Source organism: Drosophila simulans, chromosome 2R, assembly GCF_016746395.2.
Source record: "Drosophila simulans strain w501 chromosome 2R, Prin_Dsim_3.1, whole genome shotgun sequence".
NCBI lineage: Eukaryota > Metazoa > Arthropoda > Insecta > Diptera > Drosophilidae > Drosophila > Drosophila simulans.
The window spans coordinates 21,616,623-21,638,328 of NC_052521.2; the positions used below are offsets into that span (position 1 = coordinate 21,616,623).

Sequence of the window (21,706 nt, forward strand, 5' to 3'; positions counted from 1 at the left end):
AATGAAACATTTGAAGTCCCAATTTGGTTGCATGCAACAATGGATAGAGATCTTAAACTATGTATATACATATCTACAGCAAAACAGACCAGTAATGCAGTTTTCGATTGCTCCTATTTATTTTCTATCTGCATCGGATTAAAGTCGTACTCCTTCTTGTGCATTCCACAGCCCAGGAATCATTCGTAAAATTGAAATTCTAAAGACCTCGTTCGAATTGTATTTATTGTGTGTCCAGCGAAGGGAGTCAAAATATTTTGAAAAGCCTGCACACAATAATATTTCAGTGGGGCTTTTGCGGCACTCGGAAAACAACTTTCTGAAAACGGGAGCTGGGAGCCGGGTGGTTGGGTGGGGTATTCCCACTGGGCTCCACTGGTGGATAGAAGTGGCGGAGCCTGCGGCGATACAATCAAATACCCGACCATTCTTGAAAACACACTGGCGGAAGAATGGAAACACAGCTGCACCAGGAGCAGAGTTTCCAATCGGGTGCAGACACTTTGTTTACAAGAACAGCAATCGGATTTGTTTGCCCACGCGGACCGACGTGTTCCGTCTGAAATTGGATAAATACGTGGAAAATGAGACGGCGGGCTTTCTTTCCGTATTTCGATGGGGTCCTAGAAATTACTATGAATAAGTAATGACGGATGCGAACAACAGGTGGCCACGAAGCCACAAGGTCCCGCCAGAGAAAGGGAATCCGAGTCCAGCCACATTGCCAGCTCAATTGTAATGTAAAACAAAACGCTCGCATCCTGCGCTTTTCCATTTTCCCGCGTTTTCCTCCCACCAGCCATTCTCATCATACGGTCCGCCAGTTTAAAACTCAATAAAAGCTGCAGTATGAAAGATTACTTAATGAAATTAAGTGTGAAAAGTGCGAGAAACGGGGGTGGTGGCGCCACGGAGGAAAGCGGAAAAGGCGCACTTCTCCACTCGAAGGAAAGTGGAAGGCGTCGAGTGGCGTGGAAAACTTAAAATGAAAGCGCCAGGGCGGCAGTAAATAATAATAAAGGCATGACTTATTGGAGATGCCAGTGGCAAGGAACAGGAACAGGAACAGTAACAGGACGCGGCTGCTCCTGCAAATTCACGAATCCCTGCCCACGCCTCGGCTCAACGTAATTCCCATTATCGGCTTAGCAGGTTGTGCCGCCAAGTGGATTTTTATTGCGTAGTCCAGCGAACTCAAGGAGCACACAGCGATGAAATATAATCTAACTCAACGTTTGGAGTGTAAATCCTTAATCCTTGTGCACTTGATGCCAATTCCAGAGGATACATCTCGAAAACTAGTACCGGACAGGACTCCCATTTTCTCGCAGTGTCTGACACTAAGCGGATGAATAGGCCGCTTAAAGCTGCTTCACTTCCGAGCTCCCAGGTGATTACCACTATTAACGCAAGTACGCTTTGTTGTTCGAATGAGTGCTTGATATGGCCAGCTTGAACCGAATAGTGTGAAGTGTTTAGGGCAGAGAGAGCACACCCATGTGTAAGTGGTCACTGGCCATATCAACGCATCTGTTTAATTGCAACAACAAGATATACAACCAATTTTAGTGTGCTTTGTTCGTGTGTTAAAATTTCGTGTTCGTGTTAAAAATTTAGATCATTCCTTGAAAATCTTGGAGCCATTGACTTGGGACTTGTTAGCCGTGGATTCGATATATTTTGGCGGGGATTCGTCCGATTCGGGCGGCAACAGGGCCTTCGGGTGCAACTTGAATCCATAGAGACTGCAAGTGCAAGCGCTCTATGTAGAAAAGAACCAGGATTATATTCGGAGAATTACTCACCGGGGGACGTACTTCTCCACGGGCGGATGGGGCCTCAAGTTCGGCATCTGCATGAAAAACATGTGCGGGAAGCTGGTCCCGAACATGGCTCCGTCCAGCATTCCACTGATGGTTCGCGGCTCGAAGACGTCGTAGCAGCTAGGGCAGTACAGCTTCACATGATCCTGGTTCCACACGTCGGTGAGGCCCACTGGCAGGCATTTCTGCCCCTTACAAAAGACCCTCGGACACAAACCGAAGTCCTTCCTCTCGTACTTTAAGCGCATAGCTTCCAAGCCACGCGGCGACACGATGTATCTGGCGTGGATCATGCCATAAAGCTTCTCCTCATCGTCGCAGTCGCAGTCCTCGCTGTCGAACTCTGGATCCAAGACCACGTCCAGTGTATGGCTGCAGTACTCCAGACCCGTCAGATTGAACTTGTCCGCGATAAAATCAGTAGGCACGCGGCAGAGGAACTCGTTTCCCATGATTCCAAGGAACCAACTGATCCAACTGCCATCTGATATCTCGTTGCTATTGCTTAAAGTTTTTTGCTGTGATTTGCTATGTTTTTTATAGGGAAAACCTAGTTACTTACGGAGACGACATGTTGCTAGTTCACTTGAATTAAATATAATGAATAAGTACAGTGCGAAATGACAAGGCCTACTATTTCACAATGACAGTTCAACAACAATCGATATGTCAGGGCTTCGACAGGGCAGCAGGATTCCAACCCTTAATGGCCCGAGGACTCGATGACCTTCACAGCTAGAAGCCTGGCTTTCTTGGAAGCCGAGGCCGCAAAACGCGTCTGTAATGACCAGAACGTAGTCCTGATGCTCCAGATGCTCCAGCTGCTAAAGGGGAAACGGAGGGTGCGGTGCTCCACTGTTGACAGCAATGATGCAGCCCTGATTAACCCTTCAGGCAGGGAAAACCCTAATAACAGCATACACCTTAACCTCTGCAACCCTTTTTTTGGTTGAAGCACTTGATTTCAGGAGATGAGCGGAACTCAACTTTGAACGGCCAATATGACAGCCTGGGGAACCTAGTGTAGGTGGAGCAGGAAATCGCAAATGGAACTCACGGCGAAAAAAACGGCATTACTTCTGCAATGGGAACTTACCTGCTTTAATGTAAAGATGCCTTCAGAAAACCATGTTCTTCGCATCAGGATCAAGGGCATTCTTTGGCACCTAGGAATTTATTAACCCAATCAAGGGGAACCATTTCGATTTACAAACATTTTCTGCATGTGTGCGCGCACTTTCTTATTTTTCCTCTACAAATTCAATTCGCATTTTCACTTAAAACTTTTTAACTTGGTTGGCCTGAAAGGAGCGTACGCATCTCCGCCGGAGAGGGATATAAAGTAAACAAATACGCCCTGGAGACAAATTAAGTGATTTGCCCGCTTTACACATTTTTCCTGCTGATTACTTTTCCCCATCTCCCCGGCCGAAATTGAATTGCCCAGAAAAAGAGAGCACGACCGGTTATCAACTTTTGATTGGTCATGAAAATGGCCAGGGGCCACGGCGGCCAGGGTGGACCAGGGTGGCTAGCCAGAACTAGGGGGCACGGGGTCGGCGACTGGCCTCCGCCTCGGCTTCGATTTCCCTGCGAACGGTGCGCTCCAGATCGGCCAGGACCTGGTGATCAATCATACGCAGTGGCTGGCGGTACTTGAGCTCCGCCACCTCCATTTGGGTGTGGTTCAGCGAGGACACGCTGACCAGGGTGCGGACTATGTGCTTGACAGCCGCGGCCTCGTCGGCGATGGTCAGAATCTCGTCCGCGTGCTTCTCCATGTAATCGCGGACCGGCTGGCTTGAGCGGCCGGTGGTGTTGGCCCTCCACTCGTAGAAGATGCCCGAGGGGTCCGTTTGGAACAGGTGCGGAGTGCCATCCTCGTCGAAGCCGCCAACCAGGCAGGACAATCCAAATGGACGCCTCCCATTGCTCTGCGTGTAGTTCTGCTTCAGCTGGGCTATGTATCTGCATGGGAAGCGGAAAGGACATAAAAGGTAAATCCAAATTAGCCCAAGGGGCTGCACTGAGAGAACAGTTCCTAACTTTTTCGAATGAGCAGCAAAAAGTATGCAAGAGTATTTTGTGGTTCGCAACTCTGCTCTCTCATTGCATACTTTTTCCTGTGTAGGCAGTGCTCTTCCTCACCTGGTTATGTACTCCACGGTCGTGGGCTTCTCGAAATTCAGGCGATGGCTCTGAGCCTCCATTTGGGCGCGGCTTACCAGGATCCGCGCGTCCGCGGTGAGACCCGAAAAAGTCATCACCACGTGGTCGTCGAGCATGCAAATCTTGCGCACCATGCGCTCCTCCTGCAAGTCGCCCACGGAACGTTTCTCCACGCCGAGCACAATGGCGTTGTTGGTGCGCAGACCCATCTTTAGTGGGTATTTGGAGGATTAACTAATAGGCAAGTCCGGGTGGCCGCCAGGACCAGGGCAGGACTTACCACAGTGGATCCCCTTCGGACGGCCTCCTGGGCGTACTCCACCTGCAGCAGGTGGCCATCGGGTGAGTAAATGGTCACCGCGCGATCGTATCGCTGAGCCATTGAAGTGGGGCTAATTATTTAAAATACTATGGAGTGTACTTTATGTATAAGATCGAAATTTTAGGATCTGTTTAGGATCTAAACGCCTGCTAGGTGCGTACTGGAAATCCACTTTCCACTTTTAACCAAGTTTATGAAAACATAATTACCCCTTTGCTGACATATTGTTTTAATAGCTTTTTTTCCACAATTCGCTTATCATAAAATGTAATTTTTACTAGGTTTTAATATATTTTCTATTAGTGTCCTCTCAAACAGTTATGCAATTAAATCATTTTCCAATAATGAGGTAATCTGCTTCAAAGGCAAATCTACATAATCGAATCCAAAGGCGAATTAACAATTATCGTGTTAATCGGATTATCGTTGTCACAACGAAATGGGGCAATTACATTAAAACCGTTTCAGCCGCATTTTGCGAATATTTCAATTTGTCCGCCAGCTCGATTTTCCAGCAGGACCCTGCTTGAGGAGGTCCTGTGTCCTTGGCATCTGCTCGCCGCCTGAAATGCTGACAACAAAATCGCAAAGTGCAACAAAAGCGCAAATCTCTGGCAAATGTAATCGTAATCGAAACAGCTTCATTTTGCTAATGTGCCTGGCCAACCAGCGAAGAAGGACTCCGCCGGAGAGTCGTCCTTTTGCGACTCTCCGGAGCGCGGAGCACGGAGTCCTGCGTCCTGATGCGGTGCTTAGTATGCCGGCAGCGCGCAGGTTGGCATAAATTTATATTTAACATTTTATGACAGCCGTGCGCCGGCGGTGGAGGAGGAGGAGGTCCTTTAGGTGTGGCGCATACTCACCAGGATTAGGCACGTGCCAGCCGAATATGGCCAATTCCCAAAAACAAACGTTGCCAAAAGTGCCGCTGCCGAATAAATAAATTAGGCAGAACTGCAAACAAACGACCGGCAAATAGAATCACAAAAATGCAATTATTTTACCAATTTACACACGTTGTCGCCCATGCAAAGGTTCGCGTTCGGAAATATGTTTTATGCATTGATGGCCACGCGTTTTGTTTAAAATTTTATTACCCTCGCCGCGGGCCAAGCGCTAAATGAATTAATAAAGCCATTTATCAAAATTGACAATCAAAATGCATTAGCGGCGCCGAGCGCGAAAACATTCACAATCCGTGTTTTCCAAAGTTACGAGTTAGCTTGAATAGTTAAATATTTTTGAGAATTGGCTATTGAGGATTATTCATTAACTTTTCAAGTACATCGCTTGAGCACCAACCTCTCTTTCAACAATAAAAACAGGAAGATCTCTTTGTTTTTAAAATAGAGCGAAATAAATTCAGTTTTTTCAATAACTAAATACACACTTTTAATGTGCAAAGTCCCCCCATTAGTGGTTAAGCCCTTGTTCAACTTGTTAATTAAATAAGAATTTTCGATGCTAAGACCATGGCTTCATTAGCACTCAGGAATGTTTTGGCCCCGGGCAATGTGCGTAAATTAAGTATACGCCGTGTTTTCGGTGCGTGCCCCTGCCGCTTGGCACTTGATTAAGCACTTTTGCCCCATAAATAGTGAGCATCGCCAATCGAAGGGGAATTGCCCCTGAGACAATCGAGCAGTGGAGTGGGTTTCCGTTTCGGGGGCTGGGATGGGGATTGAGCCGAACCATGAGCGGAAAGGCGGAAAAGCGGGAAGGCAGACGAGACAGCCACATAAAAGCGGGCAACAACATGTGCTAAAAACAGCAAGAAGTTTGGCGGGCAAAGCCGAGGGAACTTGCCACGATTTGTTTGCTCCCAGCTTAATTTGTAGCGTCAAATGGTGTTGATTGTTGTTTTTCTTGCCTCTAACCCGGCGGCAGCCAGGACTCAGCACCCAAACCCCAAAACCCACTTAAACCCCCGTCGCCGTCCAAACTAAAGACCCAATAAAAGTTAAGGACGCTGTTGCGGATAAACAAGGTTTGGAGCACAGTTTCAAGTGCTTCCATTGTTCTCGAGCCCACCCACCACCACTCCGATGTGTGGAAATTAATGACGAGCGATTTGAACACGACGAGATTGGCATTGGGATAGGGATTGGGATTGGGAGTGGAACTGGCAATGGAGATGGGAATGCGATCGAGATGGAATGGGTCGGTGAAATGTGTTTACATGGTGAAAATGTTGGCAGTCCTCGAACGCCTGTGGCATGTGGCATGCGAAAAAAGCATATTTCAGCAAGTTGACAATTAATCATTGTACAAATAAATACACAAAATATATGATTTTCATTGCTGTTCCTGGGCTCGCAACAAGGCGAATTCCTTCAACTTCTGTCTTTATTATTTTCCTATCTTATCCATTTAATGGTGAAATATTGATATAAAATTAGGCATTACATGCATCCCTCTATTAAAGAGCATTCTTATTAGAAAAGGTACTTCAATAGCTTTAAAGTGGCTTTAGGAGCTGCCAAGTTCTTTGTATATGTTTCAGCCGCCCCTCCAATCTCGGCCATTTAATCAGCTTGTATTTGTATCCATCGCCCCTCCCCAACTGACGACGAACGTGTGTATTTGTTTGGTTGGCCAGGACAAGCTGACGATGGCAAAATGCAAATGACCTTTGACCATTGCCGGCAGACTGCTTCCGAGTCGGGAAACTAGAGGCTCCTGGTGGCCACGGCTGGGTCTGTATCTCAATATTACGTATACGTAGCGTTGCGAGTGGCTCAGCTAAGTAAACACAGCGCGGGGTGTTTTGAGCGGGGTGCTCAGACATTCACCTGAGCCCTTTTTAATAAACCTAGCAATGCACACGCCATTGTTGACATAGTCCTTCCTGGGAATCCTGCGCGACCTGCTGCTGCTGCTCATCCCCTGCTGCTTCTGCTTATGGAAATGTAGATGTTGTGAGTGCCTGGCCCCAAAGTGCCATTTTGCGTCAACGAACTTTGGCCTGGTGCACGGCATCCGCCACTCAGGTCTCGGCTATCAGGTCGTTTGCTCCAGCCTGCGATAATATCCTCATCTTCTCTTTGACCAAAGACGATTCTGCCGACATTTTAAAGATTCGCCAGATTATTAGGCAACCAAATCTTAATTGAGCCGTATTAACCGATTAGTGTGGTGGTCTTCGGTAAGTTTTATCCTATAGTTTCCGGATATCCCCCGAATGGAGCTCAAGGTGCAGAGCATCTCGAAGAGCACTTACCTCTTGAGGGACAATCGCTTATCCACAGCGCTCCGTTTAATTAGAAAGAAGATGTTGCCGTGCTGCGAAGGACGTGGGTTGGTTTAGGACTGGCAATAATGCAATTTAGAAGTTTAAACCCGCTCGCCGCCAATTGCAATTCCATTTCCAAGTTGCGAGTTTCGAGTTCCGAGTTCCTCCCACGCAACCGCGAATAAAGTGCAACCAATTGCAGCAAAGTGCAACTGCAGCTCCATCAGTCAGCGGAGCGGCCCCCGATTTCCCGCTTTGCCGCCTTTCCGCATTTGCCGACTTACTGAAAGCCAAATGGCGACAAATGCCGCGCGAATTAAGAAGACGGGGGCGGGTGGCAAGGTATTGATGGGAAATCGAGAAAAATGCAGCACGCGAAGGAAAATGGAAATGGAAGAGAGTCGAGTGGAGTGGAGTGGGTTTCCACTAATGGTCAGCGAGCTGGAGGAGAAGCGAGTGCTTCAGCTGTCGCGCACTTTCGTCTTATTAAAGTTGCAAGTCGTTCAATTTTTCAGTTCCGAGGGGATTGTACTGACACCACGCCCATCTATCATATCGCACTGGGCGGAATCAATCTGCGATACTGTATCAAACGTCACATAGAACTCGCAATCGCAGCGAAAGTATCGAGTTTCGGTGATATATTGCGATGCCCACAGATAGCACAGACCGGAAACGAAACCCAACGTGCAGCTAATTTATGCAGTCTTCCTGCCTTCCTGGATTCCTGGAGGCAAGTTCAGGTGGCAAGGAGGTGCACAAACAAAGCCAAGTCCCGAAAAACTACCCAGACACCTTTAACGAACCCGTCGAATGAGCAGGGGGGATGGACTCGGAAATAAACAAGCCAATTGGAACGGCTCCAAATCAATGCTCCACCACATATATCCTGGCAGTCGCCGGAGGAAAGGAAGGACCTGTCGATTTCTTCGGGCTTATGGAGTTTCCTGCTGCAACTGCACCACGACACGCGACCCCATGGATATAAACATTTCACAGTGTGGCGACATATCTGAGATATTTTTATGGCCACCGTGTGGGCCACGCTTCCTTTTGGCCGGGCTAAAAATACACGGAAGCGCGCGAGAGATGGTCTGTAGAGCGCTCTTATCTGTGTATAATCCACTTTATATGTTCACACCACCACCCAAATTGAAAATAAACACAAATTCGGGTTACGAGGGAACCGAAAATCCAGTTGCGGATTACCATTTATTGGGAATTAAAGCTGGCATTTATAGAACGTGCTTCAGCAAAAACTCACGCTGGCCATTCGGAATTATTAGTTACATTTGATACGCTGCTTTTTTCTGCGGTTCAGCGGGTAAAATAAACTTGAAACCCGCCATGAAAACATTTAAGAGGTTTCCGACCATAAAAGTACGCTTCCCTGGTGCTCACTTGGCCGAAAGTTGTTGCCCCATCAGCAGGTCTCTCCCTTTTCCATCAAAGTCAAAAAATGTGTCCTTGGTATACAACACTAGCTTATGTCCCACAATAAACACAATAAACAATTAGCGTCCAAATTTTAAAGTAAAGTTATGCAGCGACTAGCTTCAGTTAAGTCAAGAAACATACGGCCATCTATTTCCGCGTTGCACGCAGAGAAGCCCCACAATGTGGCCAAGACTACTCCAGCTTTTTCTAATCTATCAGATCATAAGTTTCCCGAGAAGACAGCGGAGAAATCGGAATCGAAGTCGAAAGCGAAGTCAACTCCAAATCAAAGTGCAGGACTAGCGAGTGCTAGGTCACAACTGGTGAGAAAGTCCAGTGTGGGTGCCACTCCCAAGCCAGGATCTCCGCCAGGCTCCGGAGCCACTAGGAACACTACCTCCAGTAGGACCCAGCACTTCTGCATTCCCGTGCGGAGCTGTTATACTGTGACCAGCCGCACTCGCCGCTCCTCCGAGCACGCGGCCTTCCTGTACCATCTGTCCCAGTTGGAGCAGACCGGATTCGGCAAGAGTGCGGTGGATCCCATGAAGTCCGTGCCGGCGGCGGAGCTGCGACTGCTGCAGAGTGGCCAGAGGACCACCTACCTGGAGCGGCGGTACGAGCGCAGCCCGGACGACAAGTACAACTATCCGGAGGCCACCAGCTGGCGATATGGGTGGTTCCACCGCGAGTCGGATCTCCTGCAGAAGCGCGTGCCCAGGCGAGATTGAACAGCGTTTCGTCCTGTCCTGTCCAATTTCAATGTAATGCTTCTCTCCATAGAGGCCTCTAAAATATTCGGATTAGAATGCGAACCTCTTGCTTTTCAATAAAATGTATATTAATAAAAAATGTACAATGTGTTTAGTTATAACCCAACTGGATATTCGGCGTTCCTGCAAAAACTAATAAAAGGTAAAAGGGAACGGCCAGTTTAGGTCGGAATAATCCAGTTGGGCTTGATTTGGCCCAAGGGCGATATTAAAACTTTATTAAATGAAAAAATGTCCAAACGTGGCAGGGCGAAATAACTCTATCAAATATGGTTGCATGCAATCCATCCGGCATCTGCATCTGGTGTGCACCAGCGCCTCGACGAGCTCATCCCGGGCTATAGCCCGCCACCCGATGTGTGGAGCAGATGCCAAGAGCCAAGAGCCAAGAGCTCCGCTGACAGCGCCACTTTCCGACAGGCCGACCTCCGTTGTTTTGGCGCTTTCGAAAGTGCAGCAGTTTTCAAGTTGGCGGAAAATGAAATCCAGCAAGGACAATTGCATTAGTCTGCTGCTCGCATGGCGTACAACGGGGCGTATGCTTGTTGTCTGGCATTCAAAGTGGGCCAAAGTTGGGCAACTTCTCGCTGCGGAACTCGTTGCGGCCGCCTCCCTTTTGATTGACTCATGAAAGTCGGCAACTTTTTAATTGTTTTGTAACATTTCTTCAAATAATTTTGCCATTTTTCCGCCCACCCGCCACTGGAATGAGCATTCTCCGGGCGTTGGCTCTAAAACTTATTAACTTCGTTCCATGGCGCAATGCTTTAAGTTCACCCGGTCCGCTTGTCCCGTGTCCTGTGTCCTCTGTCCTCTGTCGCTGATTGTCTGCACTTCAGACCATTCATGGCAGATTTCGAGTTTCATTGTTGCATCCGAAGCACTTTGAGCTGCGCAAACTTTCGCCAAGACTAAGACGCTCTGCCAACTTTCCCGTCCTGCCCAGCCAGCATATTCCGACCAGCGACCGACCCCTCCGGATCACCGGCTCCCCGGATCCTCTGGTCTGTCTGCGGTTCCTGGTTGTTGGGTTGTTCGGTGGTTGGCTGGCTGGATGGTCGGGCTTGCCTGATTGCAAACAACAGTTCCCTCCCAGCGGAGCTGAAGTTTATTATTATTTGGCTTGTTTCGCGTTTTGGCGGTTTTATTTACCTTTAAATAAATTTCCGCTGTATTCTTTTCCAGCGCTCTGCGTCTATTTGTTTTCGATTTCGCTGCTGGTCGGAAGTTTCGCATGTTTACGCACAAGCTGGGATTGATTAATGCTGGGGCATACACAAGTTGCTAATCCTACACAGGGCCATATTTAATTTATTTGGCCGAAAAGAGGCCAACATAGCTGGCAGCCGAATGCTTTACGAGTACCACACTTTCTTGGCCCTCGCTGAATATGATGGGAATTTATGGGTCAGCGGGCAGGCAAAGATAGAAATTTTGGAACATTTTGTGGTAATTTTTATTACTTCAATAGCCCAGGATATGATGCTGAACATGCACTGCTCCGCCCGCACGCCCCCCTCGGCCAAAACTAACTTGGCCGTAAAAGTTTGGGTTCTGCGGTTGTCGATTCCGAATCACTGCCGGCCAGTTGGCAAGTCCGGGTTTTTGGGAGCGGTTGTGGAGCACCAACCCGCCCCCGAGGCAATAAACAATGCAAAAATATAATTCTGAGCAATCAATGCGGTTCGTAAAAGCAATTGTTCGGTCGGAGTCAGTTATTTAAAGTCCCGAATGGCCATTCAGCAGTAGTTTCTGGGAAATTGGGGATAGAGCCGTTTAGAACTTGTGCATCGGCATTCAAGGCGATTTCACAGATAATAGGGCACTTGCCGACTCGTTTTCCCGTAATTACAGTTCGTCTTTTGTTTTTATACTAACTTTTATTGCGAAACACTTTTACAAATTCTGTTTGCTAAGTCAAGCACACACATTATTGTTTAGATCTATCACGTGGTTTCAATTATTCTCCAATGTCTCGCCACCATTCGGTGTTACCTGAAAACCGGTCGGGCTTGATGGACATACGTACATATTAATAGATGGATGATATAAGTCGTAAATTAACAATTCACCTAATGACAATCACAATCGCTTCGCAAATTTGGGCCAAATAAAAAGAAGCTACAAACGAATTGCTTCGAAATGGGCTTTATGTAAAACTAGGTCGTTGGAAATCAAGATATATGTGTAAAGTGTACATTCTTATGTATTTCTAGTAGTTTCTGATTTGTGCCTTACTTAGAGAAGATACCGTACTACAGCCATGCGTTAAGTATAGCGAACTCTCCTCATCCTGCTACGTTTATGTTAAATGGTAACAGTTAATTCATTGCATAGTCGGAACAATATGGGACACACGAGCAGCACCGCCACCCCCGCCCTACTCCAACACATCACTTCGGCTTAGGTTCACGCTTAGGAGTTGTCTCAGCCGCTCCCTTCTTCGACTCCTCGGCCGGTCAGAGCAGCTTCTTGGCCGTAATCGTCGTGGACAGGGTCGATGCCGTGGCCGTTGCTTTTTTGGACGTCGGTGGTTGCGATGGTGTTTGTATCGTGGGGGGCAGACCAATGTCTGTGGAGGGCAGGATCTTTTCCATTTGACGCTCGGCCGCCTCTCGGAGAGCTGATTCCGTCGTTGATCCGCTGGCAATTCCGCTACTGCCACTGCTGGGGCCACCACCTGAGAGTCCGGCTGGACCGGACCCTGTAGAAGCCTTTGTGGGGGATTTGGGGTCTGATTTGGAGTCCTTCGCTAAATCGTCCAGGTCCTTTGCGTTATCCTTCAATGTTTTGGCCGTATCCTTGAATGCGGGCTAAAGAAGCTGAATTGTTAGAAGCCTGACCACTATATGTCAAAACCAAAGACTTACCTCTGCTTTCAGCTCCTTGGCTTTGTCGGGCACAGTCTCCTCCTTGTCACGCATCTCGTTGGCAATATCCTGAATCTCCTTGGCGGAATCGTGAATATCATTAACAAGCTTGGACAAGTCCTTATCCGCTTTGTCCACCTCAGACTTCAGTTTCTCAGCCTCTTTCATGCTCTTAGCAATGGCCTTCTCAATCTTCTGCTCTGCCTGCAGTACTTGCTCCTTGTCAAGCAGACTGATGAGTTCCTCAATGGCCTTGTCGCTCAGCTTGATGTTATCACGACCAATGGATTCCAACACCTGTAGGGAACACCAAACCAGTTGAGTGAATGCTCAGCCTAATGAACATGCCATTATTACCTTGCGAATATCGTTGACGGTCACCACGCCATCCTTGTCGGCATCAAACTTCTCCAGTACAGCTTCGATGTGCTTGAGTCGTGCCTCATCGCTGGTTTCCTTCAGCACCTTGATGTTATTCATTAGATCGTCGATGTGCACGATCTCCTCGTGTCGTCGCCGGGAGGCCAGCTTGGAAAGCAGTTCGGTGAACTCCTCCAGCTGCTTCTTGTCGATATTCGTGGCCTCGCGGTCGATGCTCTGAACCGCTTTGGTGATCTCGTTCACCGAAATCACACCGTCTTTGTCCGCGTCGAGTTTGACTAGCAGATCCCCGACAACCTTGAATCGCTCTTCATCGGATGCCTCCTTCATTCGCCGGATGGTGGCGACCAGCTCGTCAATGTGCACCATTTGCTGTGGTTCCACCGTGGGACTAGACGGCGCGTAATCAGTGGATTCCGCCTGCTTGATTTGATGCTGTCGGACCTCTAGGTCGTTAAGCACATTATCGAGTTGGGAGATCATCTTGTTGACCCGATTGTAGAGCAACTTGGCCGCTCGGCTTTCGCGCACAGGCTCCTTGACTACCTGTCGCACCTCGCGTAGCTCCTCCACATCCTCCTTATAGTCGGCCAATTCTTCCTTGAGTTCCTTGATTGTTTCCTTTTCCACCACGAGCTGTTTATCAGATGAGAGTGTCTTCAGAGCCTCAGACAGCAGCTGTACATCGGTAGAGGAAATGCCCTTGTCCGTCTCGGACACCGAGGGCTGTTCCTTGTGATCCAGAAGATCCTGAGAACCCGACAACTTCTCAGCAAACACATAAGGTGCGGGAATCTCCTCCTTGATGGCCGATCGTTTTGCGATGGTCTCTTCCCGCTCTTCCTCGCGCTCTTCGCGAATCTTGCGCTCCTCTTCCTTGATGATTTCGATCTTCGTCTTGTTGTCCACCTTGCCCTCACTCTCCCCGATAGCGTGACGTGTGTGGGCACCCACTGCATCCGGTAGCACACGTATCGTCTCCTTGAGCTTATCGGTGGTGATGCTGTCGTCGGAAATAAGCATGGTTCTTGACAGGAGCAGCAGCGTTGGCGGTACCTGTTCGTTAAGCGAGAGATCTATCCACTCCTTGAGCTGAAAACGAAGACGCTCCTCAGTTAGGCCATATGCACGCATTCCGCGTGCCTTGCACGCCTGCTGCAGCTCTAGAAGGTCCAGCGAGTCGACTCCTTCGCGGGCAATAACCCGGTCATCGGTGGCCAAAGATCTCAGCTTCAGACGCAGCTGGAACCGCAGCAGCGTGGTGGTGCCAATTGTGTTCAGTTCAAGGACGCGACAAAGAGCCGCCAATTGCTCCCGAGACAGTGAATCTAAGGTGATCTCATCGTCGAATCGCTTGGCGAATTTGATGATTTCATCGTTGCTCACTGCTTCAGTGGGATTCCGGATTTTAGTGAAAAAGGCCTCGAACTGCTTGGCCTCTTCGCTGCTGTGTTCCTTGTGCTGGACGGGCATCTGATCTAGGGTCTGCTGCAAGAACTTGGCCACCTCCAGGCGGACGCCAAGTGACTGCCGGAGCTTCTCCTGCCGATCGGTCGAAGTCTGGAACGTGGAGGGCAGCATGCCGGGGAAGAATTTTATGAACAACGGCAGCAGCAGCTCCATGAAGGGCACGATGATGAACACCGAAAAGGGGATCAGACGGAACAGGTCCGAGGTGGTCCGCTGAAGCTGCTTGTTCTCGCGCCGCGTGAGCGTCTTGCCGTTGAGCACTCGCCAAAGGAGCTTCGAGCAAATGGCCACATCGATGAAGAGCAGCCGAAAGCCGTGGTAATAGTGCACCAGCTCATCCCATATCCGTGTGCGGAGCGGCTTCTTTGGCTTCGCCACAGACTTGTCTGCGGTCTTGGCCAAAGACGTCGTTGAGGCAGTCGCCGACGTGGAGCCCGCGGTCGCACTATCGTTTTGACCCTTCTCCGAGGAGGCCGTGGCGGTAGCGGCATTGCTGGCAACTGCCGCGGCCTGGCCATTGGCCACCTCCTTCATGATCTCCTCCACCTTCTCTTTCTGCTGGTTTTTCAGCTTCTTGACTGTTGCGTCGATCTTTGAGCTGGACGTCTCGAGCAAAGTCCGGCTCGTATGCAGATGCCTGAATCCATAGCCGGAGTAGTGGTATCCGTAGCTGGCATGTGGCTGAAACCTTCGGTAAGTGCCTACCGATCTGCTTAGCTCCAGCACCGAGGTCGACGCAGATCTTCGCGGCCGTTCATCTTCTTTGGCGGGTTCATCTGTGACGTTCACCGAACTGCATGCGCAACAGTTCGATTTAAGAACTGTAAAAAATATTGAAAATTATGTTAAGTAAGATAAATAGTACGTAGTTAGTAAGATAAGGAGATCTATATTTAAAAACTGGAGAGTTCAAGTGATGTCTGTTTATCCGATTAATTTACAACAAAGAAATAAAACAATGTAATATTCTCACAAAAGATTCTTTCAGGTCAATAACCGTATTCCATACGATTTCCCGAACCGCTTTCCTTGTATCAATGAAACTAAGAGCAGATGAAGACCAAAGGAAAATAAGGAAACAAAGAACGAAGGAAATAACACTTAATAAGTTATTAATCAAAGCTACAAAAAATGAGAAAAGTTTGTGGTTGATAAGCGCTTTGTCGCTTGATTATGTATTTTGTTGGGATTTTCAGTGGGCTTGATAGTTGATAATAGAAAGGCAAAGATTGCCGGCGACAGACCAGATAAATTAGCACCTGGAGTGGAGCTTACATAAATCCCACAGCGAGAAACCGAAAATTCGCACCACCGGTGAGAATTCTCTACCTCTATAAATACATGCTTAGCAAACATTGAGACGGCCGCGTCGACTGCATTTGTTTACAGCGCACTTTTCCTTTTGTCTTCTCTTATTCGATTTTCCGATTCTTGGCAAACGCTCAAGGTAAATGATTTTGCAATTGAGTCGAAAGTGAGGGAACAAGAAGAGGAACTGCTGTGGAGAAGGTGAGGGTGATTCCGACTTATTTCGAGTATCTATTATTATTTCAGTTCTGAGTACACAGTACTATCTGCTCTGGACTATGACTGTACTTTCCCGCAGGTGCCTCTTTGTCTGGTCTTGCTGGTACCTGTCTTCGAGCCTCCTCTTCCAGGCAGGTGATTTCCTACGAAATCTAAATCTGTCGCATTGTGAGTCACCAGACTCAGGTCTAATCCTAATAATCCCTTTTATAACCTAAACGAACCATTCGGCTTGTGGTGAAAGATGTTGAAGATAAAGAAATTATATTATCAAAATTAAGCCATATGTATAGGCTGAAAGATAAGATTGGAAGTGGTCGCGATCCAAAGTCAACAAATCGTTGAAAACAATACGAGTAATTAAATTAGCAGCTAAGTTTCCAAAACACTGATACGTCAGTAGAGCTCCGAAACCGGTAAGAACTCTAGGAATGTATGATAAATTGGTTGTTTGCTCGAAAACAAATAAATTCGAAGCCCCCACTACAGAACTTCCAGCGCACGTCGCAGTTTCCAGCCAGTCAGCTGTTCCTTCCAGCGAAAGTGCAGTCATAACAAAATGCCCGCTAACGCGCACGCGAGTGGAAAGTTTTCACGCGATTTCGCCTTCGCTTCCCTGTTTTGGCCAACTTACAGCGCTTGTAGACATTCTGGGCCAAGTGACTCGTCCGCAGGTTGCGTCCCTTGTGTCGCAGCAGGGCGTTCATGGCGGTGGCGGGTGGTGGCGCTGGGGGGCGTGGCTAGGCTCGGCCTCCAAACCGAATTCAAAGTATTTTCAAATGGAATTTTGAATTTCCGACAAACTGTCTGTGGATTGTGTATCTTTGGGTTCTCTGTCGCTCGACTTCTGATTGCTTTTGCCTTATTTCGCCTTTGTTTTTCTCAGATCTCGCATGTATCCGCCCTCGCGGTCCTTCTCTGTTCCTCTTTCGCTGGCGCAAGTAACGGGCTCCTTCCCACGATTCTCGTCTAATGGAAAGTAGAAATAGAAGGTGGGAATTCTGGTTAAGCCTACTGCCGATTTGGTTAAAAGTCAATACATTGATTAGATCCCAAATTCCTTTTCGGCTGCAAAACACACACACAGGCACACACACACACACGCACGCACGCACCGAGCTACGTCATCGACGCAATATCGCGCGATCTTGATTTGTTTTTGTTTTTGCCTCGCACACTATATCACACCAAATTACACAACACAGCAACAAATTTCGAAGTATACTCGCATTTCGTGCGAGTGACAACCGGTTAAATCACGCCTATAATTTAGCCGCCGCTTACAGCGTGCCCTCAGTGGAGTTTATATGTAACCCATTTGTCAGTCCTACCGTGCTAGTAAATAATAAGATCTAAACTAAACCGTCTGTTTTTTCACTTTTTTCACGTTTGACATCAGAGAGACCGTTCTGCGAGTGCCAAAAAATACCAACTGTTAATTGCCGTAGTTAGGGTGACTCCTGTGCATCCATACACATGTAATGTAACTTACGCTGTAAAATAGTTGTGTAAAATACATTGACATTCTAATTGGATTTGCCATGTATTTGAAGAAATGCATGAAATGAAGAATCAAATCGAAGCATCTTTACTACAAGCTTTGTATATATATTGCAAGGTTAAACTTATTTTTTATAGCTCAGCATTTATAGTACGTTCTTAACGAAAATAGACCATTAATGCACTTTCGATTAGCACCCAGCTCCAATTAAATCCTATGACATTCGATTAACCATTGTTCCAATAAACAATGCGTACTTTTCCGGCAGTCATACGACTTTTTCTTAATTACCCAAACCCCAAGAACTCGTTCAGGTTAAGTTGCAGTCTACTTGATTCCGCACTCCAGAGCAGACAACTCGAAAATGAGGCTGAGCTTGTATCTGATTGTAGCCATCGGCCTAGTAGACGCGCACTGCGTATCCCTAAGATACATTCTGAATGCTCTCGAGGAAGAGCTGCAATACAGAGCGATTCTCCTAGTGGAAAGTTCGAGTGAAAGTGAATCGTGCTGGGAGCACAGGTACCTTCAAGGAGCGGTGCCAATTCTGAACTTTAATTCGAATCAAAGTTTGTATCTGAAAGATGCGTTTAATACGAATATACTGGCACTAGTTTGCCTAAACGAAAACGTAGAGAGCACCATGCAGGCTCTCTACGAAAATCTCGAGGACATGCGGGACACGCCCACCATACTATTCGTTCTTTCGGATTCCGAAGTCCAGAATGTCTTTCTGGAGTGTCTGAGTAGCAAAATGCTGAATGTCTTGGCTTTCAAAGGATTGGACAGGGGGTTCGTCTACAGCTTTCGTGCCTTCCCCACATTTCGAGTCATAGAGCGCGACGTTAGGGACATCCTCCAGTACTTCGAGCACCAACTCGAAGATCTCGGTGGCCATACCCTGACTACTCTGCCCGACAACATTGTCCCGCGAACTGTGGTCTACAGGAGCCCGGATGGAAGCCGCCGGCTAGCTGGATATCTGTACCCCTTCATGCTGAACTATGTGAGCACCATCAACGCAACCCTCAAGATCTGCTGGCATCTGGTTCCCGAGGACGGCATGATCCAGTTGGGCGAGGTAGTCAGGCTCTCGGAGATCCATGATGTGGATTTCCCACTGGGCATCCATGGCATTGAGCACGGGTCGACGAGCCAAAACGTTCCTTTGGAGGTCTCCAGCTGGTTCCTCATGCTGCCCATGGAGCCCTCCCTTCCTCGGGCTCAATTTTTCATCATGTTGGGTTTTGAGAAGATAACGCCAGTGCTGCTGCTGCTCACAATCCTCCTGAGCACTGCCCATCGCATTGAGCTGGGCTTGCGTCCCAGTTGGCGCTGCTACGTCCTGGGTGACAGAGTCCTGCGAGGCGCACTGGCCCAGGCATTCTTCCTACCCCGAAGGCTCTCCGTCAAGCTCATGCTGGTTTACTCGCTGATCCTGCTGAATGGATTCACCTTCAGCAACTATGCCATCACCAGTCTGGAGACCTGGCTCGTGCATCCCCCCTCGGGACATCCAATCCACAGCTGGGAGCAAATGCGCACCTTGAACCTGAAAGTCCTTATAGTCCCCTCCGAGCTGGATTCCATGACCAAGGCCCTGGGCGAGGAATTCACGGAGAGCAACAGCGATCTCTTCGAACTCTCCAAATCGGGCAATTTCCAAGACAAGCGTTTGGCTATGGACCAATCCTACGCCTATCCTGTGACGTGCACCTTGTGGCCACTGCTGGAGCACGCTCAGATCCGCCTGCCGAAGCCAGAGTTCCGACGATCCCGGGAGATGGTGCTCATACCGCTGCTTATCATGGCCATGCCCTTGCCGAAGAACTCCATGTTCCACAAGTCACTGAGTCGGTACAGGGCACGCACCCACCAGAGCGGCTTGTACGAGTTTTGGTTCAAGCGGAGCTTCAACGAGTTGGTTGCCCTGCGGAAGATCCACTACAAGGTGAATGATGATCATCAGACGTATCGAGACTTCGAGTGGCAGGACTTTAGCTACGTGTGGCTGGGCTTCGTGGGCGGAACCATCGCTAGTTCCCTGGTCCTCCTCGCCGAGATTGGATACCACAGGTGGCAACTGAATTAGCATTAGCATTGAACTTGAGTAAATAAACACTATGACATTCTATTAAGCATTGCTCTGGGAATCCTAATTGGATAAATCCACTCATAAGTGCAGGCACTGGCCTGCCATTAAAATAAGTCACAACTCATTGTTATTGCTTTCCGGTGTAACTGAAGGATATGAGATCTAATCGCAGTAACCATTACCCTGTGGACAAAGCAGCGGAGTGGCAGTATGTATTAGCAGCTCGTTTCGGATAGTCGCCATAGAAATGCGAATCGCACTATTCTTCACTTTCGCCTGCCTGGCAGGAGCACATGATGGTTCCTTGGGAAGCATGCTGAAATCTCTAGAGGATGAGCTGTGCTACAGGACTATTCTACTTTTGGAAGGTGATCCCAATGTCGAGTGCTGGCAGCAAAGCTACTTCCACGACAGGGTTCCTGTGCTAAGCTTCAAGGCAAATGAAAACGTCTACCTAAAAGATGGTTTCAATTCAAAGATACTGGCGCTGGTCTGCCTGAACAAAGGCGACGAAGATACAATGAGGTCGCTGTACAGCTATCTGGAGAACATGCGAGATACGCCCACCATACTATTCGCACCCTCGGATAGCCACATACGTGATATCTTCCAGGAGTGCGTCACCGAGAGCATGCTGAATGTGCTGGCGTTCAATGACTCCAGTAGGGAGTTCGTTTACAGCTTCCAGGCATTCCCAACTCTTCGGGTTGTTAGGCGCAGGGTGAAGGAGGTGCGTCGGTACTTTGAGCCGCAGCTTGAGGATCTGGGGGGCTGTGTCCTGAAGGTTGTGCCCGATGGCGTCATGCCCAGAACTCTGGTGTACCAAGGCGAGGATGGAGAGCTGCAGATGGGCGGATACCTCAGCCAATTCATCCGCAACTATGTGAGCACCATTAACGCAAGTCTGCAGATCCGCTGGGACCTCTTCCCGGAGGACGGTGATTTCGATATGGACACCTTAACGGGAAGCAATCACGTCGACTTCCCATTAGGGCTGAACGTTCTGAGTATCAAAACATTGCAAAAGGACGTCGCCATGGAGATATCCAGCTGGTTCCTCATGCTACCCATGGAGCCCAGCCTTCCTCGAGCTCGGTTCTTCATCAAGTTCGGCCTATCGCTATACCTGATACCGATGATAATAATCCTAGCCATCGTGCTACGTAACGCTCATCGCTTCGAAGCTGGCCTAACTCCTAGCTGGCGGTGCTGTTCAATGGGCAATACGGTGCTCCGGGGAGTCCTGGCACAGGTGTTCGTCCTTCCGAAGGGGCTATCCCCCAAACTAATGTTTGTCTACGGGCTGCTCCTGGTGAGTGGCTTCTTTGTGAGCAACTACGTGATTGTCTATCTCACAGCTTGGCTCATACAACCCCCGACAAGTGATCCAGTTACAGACTTCGAGAAAATGCGCTGCGCCAAGCTGAAGATCCTTATGCTCCCGACGGAAGTGGACTACCTGAAGTCCATGAGGGGAGCGGAGTATGTGGATGCGCACAACGATTTGTTTCAGGCAGCCGACTCCATGGATTTCCAGACCCAGCGGATGTCCATGGAGCTGCACTTCGCCTTCCCCGTGACGGGCACCTTGTGGCCCCTCTTAAGGCAGGCCCAAGTCAAACTGCACCGACCCATCTTCCGGCGCTCCAAGGAGTTGGTCTTTCTGCCCTTCGTAATCATGGTAATGACCATGCAGAACAACTCAATTTTCCTCAGTTCCCTCAAGCGATATAGGTCGCGGACCAGTGAGGCCGGACTATATCTGTTTTGGTTCAAGAAAAGCTTTTCCGAGCTGGTGGCGATCCACAAGATCTCCTACAAGGAGGACTGGCTTTATGATTCCTATTCCGATCTGAAGTGGGAGGATTTTCTCTTTGCCTGGCTTGGCTTTCTTGGCGGAGCTACCGTGAGTTGCCTGGCATTGCTGGCCGAGATTGGATACCACAGGTGGCTCTGGAAACGCACTCACCAATAAACTAATCGTGTAACTATATTCTGACAATCTTTGACTTACCAATAAATGGCACTTGCTTTTTAGAATATATCCTGGTTTCGGGGTTCTCATTCCTGCCTCGAGGTTTTAAATGAGTTTTCCCCCATTGCAGT

General features: G+C 48.5%; 6 protein-coding genes across 10 annotated transcripts; 3 read left to right on the top strand and 3 right to left on the bottom strand.

Moving 5' to 3' along the window:
• Positions 1 to 1,418: 1,418 nt before the first annotated feature.
• LOC27209295 (suppressor-of-stellate-like protein) lies at positions 1,419 to 2,532 on the bottom strand. 2 transcript variants are annotated; one of them, XM_016184741.3, is made up of 3 exons: positions 2,386 to 2,532; positions 1,806 to 2,327; positions 1,419 to 1,745 (listed from the first exon to the last, which is right to left on the bottom strand). In XM_016184741.3, exons 1-3 carry the CDS (start codon positions 2,394 to 2,396, stop codon positions 1,619 to 1,621), a joined length of 660 nt encoding a protein of 219 aa, XP_016029464.1. In that variant the 5' UTR covers positions 2,397 to 2,532; the 3' UTR covers positions 1,419 to 1,618. The 2 variants fall into 2 exon arrangements, with proteins under 2 accessions (XP_016029464.1, XP_016029465.1); XM_016184742.2 differs by having other exon boundaries at positions 1,806 to 2,321; positions 2,386 to 2,411.
• Positions 2,533 to 2,981: 449 nt separating this feature from the next.
• On the bottom strand, positions 2,982 to 4,461 carry LOC6736073 (proteasome subunit alpha type-7-1B). The gene is made up of 3 exons (XM_002082938.4): positions 4,273 to 4,461; positions 3,972 to 4,201; positions 2,982 to 3,791 (listed from the first exon to the last, which is right to left on the bottom strand). The coding sequence occupies exons 1-3, from the start codon at positions 4,372 to 4,374 to the stop codon at positions 3,365 to 3,367; spliced, it is 759 nt and encodes a 252-aa protein (XP_002082974.3). The 5' UTR covers positions 4,375 to 4,461; the 3' UTR covers positions 2,982 to 3,364.
• Positions 4,462 to 8,940: 4,479 nt separating this feature from the next.
• LOC6736074 lies at positions 8,941 to 9,835 on the top strand. The gene has a single exon (XM_002082939.4). It carries the CDS (start codon positions 9,088 to 9,090, stop codon positions 9,712 to 9,714), a length of 627 nt encoding a protein of 208 aa, XP_002082975.1. The 5' UTR covers positions 8,941 to 9,087; the 3' UTR covers positions 9,715 to 9,835.
• A 1,781-nt stretch (positions 9,836 to 11,616) lies between these two features.
• Positions 11,617 to 17,445, bottom strand: LOC6736075 (mitochondrial proton/calcium exchanger protein). Of its 4 annotated transcripts, none has more exons than XM_039292180.2 (5): positions 17,383 to 17,445; positions 16,639 to 16,973; positions 12,984 to 15,298; positions 12,627 to 12,923; positions 11,617 to 12,569 (listed from the first exon to the last, which is right to left on the bottom strand). In XM_039292180.2, exons 2-5 carry the CDS (start codon positions 16,709 to 16,711, stop codon positions 12,216 to 12,218), a joined length of 3,039 nt encoding a protein of 1,012 aa, XP_039148114.1. In that variant the 5' UTR covers positions 16,712 to 16,973; positions 17,383 to 17,445; the 3' UTR covers positions 11,617 to 12,215. The 4 variants fall into 4 exon arrangements, with proteins under 4 accessions (XP_039148114.1, XP_016029467.1, XP_039148113.1 ...); XM_016181219.3 differs by having other exon boundaries at positions 17,336 to 17,443; XM_039292179.2 differs by having other exon boundaries at positions 17,289 to 17,404.
• Positions 17,446 to 17,521: 76 nt separating this feature from the next.
• On the top strand, positions 17,522 to 19,607 carry LOC6736076. Its single transcript, XM_002082941.4, has one exon. The coding sequence runs from the start codon at positions 17,870 to 17,872 to the stop codon at positions 19,595 to 19,597; it is 1,728 nt and encodes a 575-aa protein (XP_002082977.2). The 5' UTR covers positions 17,522 to 17,869; the 3' UTR covers positions 19,598 to 19,607.
• Positions 19,608 to 19,913: 306 nt separating this feature from the next.
• LOC27207286 lies at positions 19,914 to 21,575 on the top strand. The gene has a single exon (XM_016183006.1). The coding sequence runs from the start codon at positions 19,914 to 19,916 to the stop codon at positions 21,573 to 21,575; it is 1,662 nt and encodes a 553-aa protein (XP_016029468.1).
• Positions 21,576 to 21,706: the final 131 nt, after the last annotated feature.